The 9801-nt window shown below is 31.2% G+C and overlaps 1 protein-coding gene across 1 annotated transcript; it reads right to left on the bottom strand.

Moving 5' to 3' along the window:
- On the bottom strand, window positions 1-9634 carry LOC148614730 (fibrinogen-like protein A). Its single transcript, XM_088589031.1, has 5 exons — window positions 9238-9634; window positions 7116-7246; window positions 1405-1501; window positions 883-1047; window positions 1-529 (listed from the first exon to the last, which is right to left on the bottom strand). Exons 1-5 carry the CDS (start codon window positions 9518-9520, stop codon window positions 255-257), a joined length of 951 nt encoding a protein of 316 aa, XP_088445157.1. The 5' UTR covers window positions 9521-9634; the 3' UTR covers window positions 1-254.
- Window positions 9635-9801: the final 167 nt, after the last annotated feature.

Genomic DNA, 9801 nt, shown 5'->3' with positions numbered 1-9801 from the left:
TTTTGACAATTAGTAGGAGTAAGTATTTAAGAAATGAATACAATAATGTAAGTTGTAGAATTAATTTTAACTTGTGATTCATGAACAATCGACACACCATCATTGTTATTCTCTATTGATTGGATACACCATTACACCATCAAAACATCAATGAAAAATTAAAGTAAATGTTTCTATCACTATAAACATCTAAAAGAACTGCGTCATGCTAAATGAAGGGACAACTTTGCAAGACTGACAGATGAAAATACTTTTTAGTTAGGTTTGACTTTCATTTCAACTCGTTTTAGTCCTTCATGTCCTTTCCAGTTAGCCCAGTATATTTTATCTGGGGGCTCTGATGAAGTGTCCGTGCTGTTATATACGCCATTTAAATTCGCCTTTGTACACGCGTTGATCCACCATCCACATCTATTTATATCCCTTGCGCAATTATAGTAGAACCAGTCGTTGTCTCTGTCTGGTGTTGAGAACGCCATCCCGTTTGAGTTGTGCTGATACGAATTACTGCCTAGCACCATTGCATCTCCTGTTTTATACAATAATTAAAGCAACATATCTTAGTACAGAAAAGTTAACTTTTAACGAAATTTCTTTTTTTGTTTTGCATTTTGATTTCTATTTTCCTAAAGGTTAAAAAAATATTCCGATTGTTCATTAAACATATTTTTTTCTTTCGGTTTCTCTTTATTCCTTTGAACTTTACAATAGCTTTAAAAATTCAAAGATATCAATTTTCGCCTTAATATTTTCAAGATATTTGACGCAAGTCTGTGCAGAAGTTGTTTTAAAAAAATGAACCATTGTCTGAGAAGTTATAAATAAAATTATTACATCACTCATATAATTAGGAATCTAATTATTGTTAGATATCAAAGATACCTGCATTTCCGGAATAACCAGCGATAGAAAGTCTATAGTTGCTTGCTTCGTCATCAACATAAAATGTGTTGTACTCTGCATACGCTATTTCTCCATTGATGCTTTCAAGATCAAATCGGACTTTATAGGGCTTCTGATTAACAATAGTGTGAATATTGTCATTTCCTAAGATAAAAAAAGAAATATACGCTGTTTTATGAACATCTTTTATTATTTTCTTGGAAAAAAACTCTCTTTAATATGTAATTGAGTCATTTAAAATAAATTTTAAAAATATGTATAAAAGTAAAGATAATGTTTTCGTCTTGATTTGAAAGATTTATCTCCCCTTGTTATAAACTGTGCTCTAGAGAATTGTGTTATAATTATGTTCATTACGGAAATGCAATTTATTTAAAAGAAGGGCAGATGTCAATATGTCGCCAGAAAAATTCTACCTAATCTGCTTAAATTGCGTTGTTTTATCCGATATATCTACATATCATATACAAAAATGACCAAAAAAATATTATTTCATGGTACCTAGCCAAAAATTTGCATTGAGATTTCCAAACCCAGTTTTATAATCTGTCCATGATCTATAGAAACTGGTGACAGCGTTTACTCTACGTTGAACTACCTGGAATAAACACGCACACACATGTAACTTTAGCTATAAGCAAACGTTTTGTAATATCATCAGCAAAATATATTTTGATTGTTTTTAATTGAGCATATTATGATCATTTTATTTGAAAATCGCTTTTAATATGTCCAACTTCAGTTAAAAAAACATTTCCCATTTTTTTCAGACAGAAATATATTGAATATTGAAACTTATAGAGCTACGGTCAATTTAAGCTCTTGAGAATGATATAAAAAATAGGACATTTTTTTCTTCTACGTGTTCAAAGGGAAGTTTAAAGAACCATAATTCGATCAGAAATTAAAACGAAAAATCCAGAGATAACGAGAAGACTTAGAAGACAGACACAAACATAAAAAAAGAAAATGAAACATGCAAAATAACTTGCATCGTATGTCAAGCAGGTGAGAGAAAGTGTAGTTGACTTTGTCAAGCAGGTGATAGAAAGTGTAGTTGACTTTGATTTATCTAAAATTGAATCCATGTTCTGCACTAAACTACTTTGTATTGTTATCCCAGATATAATATTCACAGAAGTAGAAATACGTCAACAATCACAAACTCGTTGTGTAGTTGTGTGTACTTTTCCATGTTTATAAATGGAATAAACAAATATCGTCCATGTATACAGAAATGTCTGGCAGCAAAATCATCAATGTAAAAAATATGTCAATTTTCATTAAATAGATGTAACTTAAAGGAAATATATATTTTACTTATATATTGCCGTGGGATGTGAGTGGTAAATCAAATATACTTGGTCTAGAACGGTGTCAAAACGAGGTAGCACGTATTGCCACTAGCCTCCTGCAAGATTTGCGAGAACCCAGTCGCTTTATTTTGAAACGGAAAGGGAAAACCCTTCAGAACAGAAGAAAAACAAAAAATTAATATGTTTTATAAAATCCACACAAGAGGCCCCAATTTCCTATCTGATTGTATGGTAAATCAAATAACAACATAGTCAAAACGATTTTAGAATTCCAGTATTAAGACCACTTATTCCCCATTTTTTCTTTTCATCAACGGCCAGTTTATTAAATGATCTATATTTTATTATCAGAAATTCAACATGTGCAAATTCGTTTAAAAAAATAAAAACGAGGTACCTTCCCAAAACGACTTAAATTTTATGATTCTCGTAATAGATGTTATAATGTTATACACTCAATACAAAGACATCGATCGAGCGATTTGAATGCTGACAAATTTTGTGTTGAATTAAAACAGGGTCCTACATGTGAATGCGGTCGGGTGATAGAAGATGCGATTCGCTTTTTGTCTGGAGTGCCCTTTTTATATTCAAGCTCGTCAATCTTTCTATACTACATTTATCTATAATAGAGAAAAACATATGTCGTTTTTATTTGTAACGATTTATTTTTCTTCTGATCAAGAAACTTTTTACTTCTTTACAGTACAATGCTGTATAAAGCACTCTAAACGTTGTAAGATTTCTTTGATTGATGTATAGATATTAAATATGTGTATAAATATGTATATATATATGTGTATAAATATGTGTATATATGTTTTGTTAATGCGTGCTTGTTATGTATATGCTCTATTTGTTAAGTTTATTATGAAGTAGACTTTTTGTAGGATTTATGTGCTAATTGTGCCATAAAATATGTTTAAACAAAACAATGTTTCTTTGTATAAAGATTAAAATCGAGTATTAAGTAAGTACATAGACAAGCATAAAGTGCTGAAAATCAAATAATATAAATTCCATAAGTTATTTACGCACTCAGAAGAATTCTAATTATGTACAAATACGATATCAACCAATATTGCAAATATAATTCCAGGAAAAACTTACTTTTAAACTCTACAATATATATTCCATGAAATTAAGTAGAGGATGTTTTGCAGAAAATATCTATATTTTTACGTTTTACCGAAAGGACACCAATTCAGTTCACCAATGAAATTTCGTTTCAAATTGTTTCTATTGGAATTGTATCATTTGTCATGGAACGTTGCACGCCGTCTTACATATTGTAAGCATGTTTGATTTTAATCTATTATGAGTAACCAGTTTTTACTTTCCTGATTCTACTTCCTTAAAACTTAAAGGTCAACATTCCCTTTTCAAGAGTTACTTTGATCGAACTAAATCAAATGTAGCTAGTAATACAGAAAGTATTCTAGTACCTGTGATCAATCAGCATCGTCAACAACCCTGTGGTTGATAAATGCTTAATACCACTCATATAAATATTACAAAAGGTATAGGTGCAATGGGCTATGAATATTGCCTAAAAATATCAACTTTAGTGTTGTGACATAGAGAGTCTTCATTATATAGTAAATATACAATACATATTCAGTGTCCTAGCATATGGGAAATATGGGTATGAGGCTAGGAAACGGGGGTTTCGCGAGGCTTTGTCGACCTATATTTCCGATATGCTAGAACACTAGTTTTTTAGTGTGTTTATCCTGCAAATCCCTATTATGCCTCTAACGACGCAGCGCGAAAGAGTAATCAAGGGAACCAAGGTTATAGCGGTAATCAAAAGAATATAATCCAGGGACAAAGACCAGACATAGAAAACAGACATACACAACAAAGAACATAAAGTAACTACATACAAAGTAACAAAAGCAAATGAGCAATTCGAAGTAATATTTTAGCGACAGTATGGGTATGCAAATCCGATTCGTTTTAAAATAATACATTTGGGAGAAAATATTTCTGTATTTGTAACCTAAATATTTTTATAAATGTAAATGACTTTAAAATTATTTTGAAAAACATTTTCTTTTGGAATTGCATGCCGAAAAATGATTCTTATACAACACTACGGATGCGGGGCTGAGTTATTTATTTTTTGCCTAACCGGCGACGCACGCTTCTGAAAAAATTGTCGACAACGGGCACTGAAATGAGTTCATAAATTTATGATTTATTTTATATCGTGAAAACCACATATCACAATAATAAAAATGAAAAAAGATAATTGTTTTACAACTGGAAAAATGTCAACAAGTCTTGTCAAATGCTTTTACTATATCATGACATCACGCAACTAGTCATTCATGAATGGCATTCGGCGGTGGATGCATGTAAACAATAAGATTCTGGATATTCAACGTCGGCGACCAGTCCGTGTTAAATTGCGATGCAGGCTCCGTTTCACTGTTGGAAGACATTTGTGGACGACTACCGGTCGTCTGCAGTGGAATGCAGAACGAGAGGAATAGACCAGCATAGCATTACAAAATAACACAAAAAATATTCAGATACCATTTATTTATACATCAGTCAGCACATAAAAACAAGTTACGATTTCAATATTCAAACTATTCATGTCCAATAAGGAGAAATATTACATGCAGAAAAGGTACAAAATGTATGACAGATATTCTCAGCGACATCGACATGGAGGCAGCCATATTGTTCACAGTTTCCAAGGAAAAAAGTAGTTCCCACGTTATTCTAAAAAAAATAACTGCCCAATATCGATTTACAATATTGGACAATTGTATATTGTGTGTTTTTTTTATATTCGGACATATATACTTCAAGACAATATTATATTTTCACACATGATAAACTATGTAGTAATGAATGTATTCACTAAATAATAAGTAGTTTCTTTGGTGTGGACAATTTGTCCTTGTCATCAATATGGCCACGGAGTGACCAAACAGTACAAAATTGACAGTAAATCTAAATTTTGGTAAACCTCAAGCAATTCTTTTGACCATTTAATGTCGGAAGTATTTACATTTTTTCCCATTTGTAATGGCTTGAAGTCTTCAAATTCACAATTAAATTTTTCGACACCTTATAATTAATTTTCAGTTGTATTTTTAGGCCAATGGGAGCATTTAGTGCCCCTTCTCCTTCCGGTATGCTGTAAACGTGTTTCAAGGTGTAATCTTTAAATAGCAGCACGAGAACCAAATGGGCGGGAAGGTAAAAAAATCAGAATTAAATTGAAAACTAGTATCGAATACCACATAATAGCGAAATGGGAAGCCAAATCCAGCACTGAGAAGTTAGTTCAACCAAGTTCAATAAAAAGACTGACGCTTCAATGATATAAAGCTTTCGAATTTCGAAATACTTAAAGGAGACGTTGCACAAAAAAATATATTTTAAAATTTTTTTTGGTTTATTTGATTTATTACACCTAATATATATATATAATAAAAAAACTCCCCTTGTAGTCACTTACGTCGTTTAATTGAAGCTAAATTGATTCAAAATCGACGATGATTCAAACCATACGAATATTATTAAGCCATGTAATCACGTTATTTATTCTCAGTTCGTAGACCAGAGGTTGAAATGAGTGGGGTTTCTGCATTTGTTGCATGATTTCTACAAATGGGAGTGAAAATATTGAAAGTTTTGGTTTGCCAGCGAATATATACTTACAGTTGTATCAATTTAAACCACTCCGAGAAGGAAATGATAAAAACTGTCAGAAATATTAAACTATCATATGTATGAGGATTAGACTTTCTACAGTGAAACGACACCTCTTCTTTTCGAAATATCTATTATGTTCTGTCAGGTAAGATTGAACTTTTTACATAAAGTAAATTCAGTTCATATTCTAATCTATTCCGATCTCGATCTCCAATGAAAATATTGATTTCAGTCTTTATTTACAGAACGTTATTTCTGACTAGTGTACAAGTACAGGTGAGTGTAATATAAAGTCCCTGCCAGTACAGAGGATATTACAAACCTATTAATTTTTTTAATTGTTTTTATTTGATAACGCATATGGGTTTCGAGCTGAGGCTTCCTCGTGTTGTTGATATGTTTTGCTTTAATTAAATGTTTTAACTGACCTATACAAATATTGTCCGTACCAGACAAAGCTCCCTTAAATTTACATATTATGATTTATACTGTGTATTGTGTGAATTTTTTCATGTAAATTGTTTATTTCAAAATCCATAAGACAATAGAAGTTATATTTCAATTATTATCGATGTCATACACCTGGGTCGCCGAACCTTCAAAGATAAAAGAAGCCGCCCTCACTATTTCTTGGTCATAATTAAGTCTACAGGGCTTGTTTATTAATATAACCCAGCGGCAAAGAAAAAAAACGATACACATAATGTCACTATTTAAGTTATTCCCTCCTGTCTTAAAAATAATGTGCAAAGTAGTTATGTATTCACTATGGGGATGTATGCCTGACGAAATGAAAAGGTGAGAGAAAACGAGAATAACTTGAGTCTTCTAACTTTCTAAACACGAATATTGCATCCATACACACATCAGGGGACTACTCCGTATGTTATATACAAGCTATTTTCGAAGATGTACTCATTTTTTTTCGGTCATGCGTAGGCGTATGACGTAGCATTTCCATATATGGTTATTGTTATTGAGAGTTACTTCCGGTTTTCATTTATGCATATTAATATGCTTGAAAACACAACATAAACACAAGTAAGTCATTCTTAACATACTATTGTTTAATAAATATAAACGTTTATAAAATGAACATTTTGATTTGGAAAAAATGTCAACAGTAACGACTTCGAATGAAACATTAACTGTTGAATTAATACTTTTGTGTTTGTTTAAAAATGGCTACGGTGTTTTATTCATAATTAAGGTCATATTTACCGTCCATCCTCCCGTGTTCGTCTCCAAGTCGCAATAAACATCGATTTCTTTCTCAACATTGTTAAATGGGATGATGTTATAAATGCCATTTCCTGATTCAATGGGTACTTCACTACAATCACGATTAGGAACTGAAGGATGAGAGCAAAATATAATACTTAGCAGATCTTGATGTGTCAATGCAATGTTATACTTGATCATTAATGTACTTGAATGATAATTGCAATTTATTGATTATTCTTGAATCTACCAATCATAGAAATTAACTACAGTAAATAAACAATTTTTTGAGAGCAAATTTTGATCAAGCAATTTTTTCTTAACGTATAATTGAGGTTTGAACTATTGCTTAATGTCAATGTTTTGAATATTTCATGAAGGAAAAAAGTAAGCTATGAAACTTGACACTTTCATTTTCATCCTACAAACTCTGCCTTTTACAAAGAGTAATATAAACTTAAAAATGTATTATGACTATACGAACAAAAAACCAAATAAAAAAACAAAACAAAAACAAAATAAAAAAAATAAAAAAATAAAAATAAAAAAAATAAAAAAAATAAAAAAAAGTTGAAATTCTATTTCAGCAATTTAATTTTCAAGGGAAATGCTTTCATTCCGTATGACATCATGAGTTAAGTTTAAAGATTTAAGTGGTCATCTGACAAAAAAATCTTCCTCTGACGTAAGATTGATTGTATAGAAATAGGCAATACTGGTTACTGTTCGGTTGGCTAATCCGACAAAACTAGATACAGCTTAAATATTATAAAATCGTATTCGAACTTTGTCTTTGTTTGATAAACACATTTATCAGCGCGATACTACAAAGACACAAAGACACCTTCAATAGTTGGAAGTATTAAACAATCGATAAAAAATTAAACAAGTTTCAACGCATAAATAATTAGACGACGTTTATCAATTTTGAAACACTTAACAATATATTCCTTTTGGTAACAATCAACCAGTTTGCGTAAAATTAGTTTGATTAAAGACTTTTGCAAAAGTCTTTAGTATGGTCACAATGTGTGAAATAGTCTCTATTTTTTGCTAAATAACATAATTTACGGTGGTAAAAGTCCAGGTTTTTGCGCATTTCTTTTTTCGTTCTATTTTTAGGGGATGTCTGGTTATATTAGTGTCAAATAAAATATTCTAATTAACATTCATCTTACAAATATTTCTTCTAACTTTTGGAATACATAAGCGAATTTTGGAAAGAGTAATCAAGGGAACTAAGATTCGGGTGGAAATCATAAGAATAATGTTATCCAGGGACAAATACCAGACAGGGAAAACAGAAACACACAACAAAAGACATGAAATAACTGAAATAATACATACAAATTTACAAAAGCAAATGTGCAAATAGGACTTCACTAAAAACTTGTAGCATGAACAAGGTGCACCGGTAGGGTAAGCGTCGTCTACTTTTCTAGAAACACCCGTCGAGTTGCTCATAAAAAGTCAAGTCCAGGGATATCGAATAACCACGGAAGTGAAATTTTCGAGGACAGATGTACACTTCGCGTCAAAATTATTATTGCACTGATATTTCGAAGAATACAATTGATTTTACTCTAAAGAAAAAATTACTCAGAATGCATAAATGGTTAAGACCTGGATGAAAATTAACATTTTACCAATGTAAAATTTGGAAGGATATCCTTACGGTAAAAATATAGTTATGCCGCGATCTGCTTGTCTTTTGCAATACACATTGCATACAGAAAATCTAAATTTGAAATATACAATGCCATTTGAAAATTATATTTTTCAATCTTTTTTATCATTGATTTGTACTAAACATGATTTTTTTCTTAATAATTTTGCTTTCAGAATTCATTTTTTTCCTTGGTTACGCATTTTCACAGAAATGAACCACAATAACCTAAAAAAACTTTTTTTTTTCGTTCTTCCGCGTTTAAGACCATTTTCAGTAAGCGTAATAAAAACAATGAATAAGTTGACAGACGGACAGACCATAATCAATTTTACATAAACCCGTGAAAAATTGTGAAGAAATTTACATCTGCAATGCACCCGTTACAATAAAATGCTATGATTAATGTATTTCTGAAATTACTGGTTGACAGAGGTTGTCAGACATTTAACTTACCCAAATAAGATTTTCTTCTGAAAGTTCTGCCGCCTTTAACAGTTCTCAACTCGGAACAATTTGAAGTCCAAAAGCATTTACGCGTGACACTGTCATAGTTTAGTAAACAACATTTTTCTTTCAAAAGTCTGCACACCACAGAACAGTGCAGAAGTGACGATGAAGATATTCCAATTGACATGCTCAGTCGAAAATTATCTAAAAAGTCGTAATCTTCGGCAACTGAGGAAAAGCAAAGACCGGCTGACACAAATGACAGAATTTTTATGATTCTGAAAATCATTTTGTTCCGTGTGAACACCACATTTAACAAAATTTCATAAAGTAGCTGTACAGGAGATAAGCAAACCTGATGGAATGCATTTGAATAGATTGATTTGGTAAATAAGTTTTCATTATACTTATACTATTATGCCAGATTTCAAAAGCATATGTTATTGATTGATCAGGTTTTTAACTATATATACTACTTTGTGAATGGTTAAAATTTAGATTTAAAAAGAATTGGTATTTATATAAAATTATGTATTCTATTTGCCTGGCCATGGCAATTTCCTCTATCAT

Source organism: Perna viridis, chromosome 6 (assembly GCF_037379345.1).
Source record: "Perna viridis isolate PV_CMFRI_1.1 ecotype Kerala chromosome 6, ASM3737934v1, whole genome shotgun sequence".
Taxonomy (NCBI): Eukaryota; Metazoa; Mollusca; class Bivalvia; order Mytilida; family Mytilidae; genus Perna; species Perna viridis.
Note: the sequence above shows the minus strand (reverse complement) of the source record. Positions and strands in the feature narration are given on the sequence as shown.

Bases quoted from the DNA above. Each gene is read 5' to 3' on its own strand.
- LOC148614730 (XM_088589031.1), bottom strand. From the start codon at position 9,520: ATGATTTTCAGAATCATAAAAATTCTGTCATTTGTGTCAGCCGGTCTT. The intron at 1,048-1,404 runs GTACCATGAAAT...TTTTTATCTTAG, and splicing joins CAATGCAAATTTTTGGCTAG to GAAATGACAATATTCACACT. The intron at 530-882 runs GTATCTTTGATA...TGTATAAAACAG, and splicing joins TGGTTATTCCGGAAATGCAG to GAGATGCAATGGTGCTAGGC.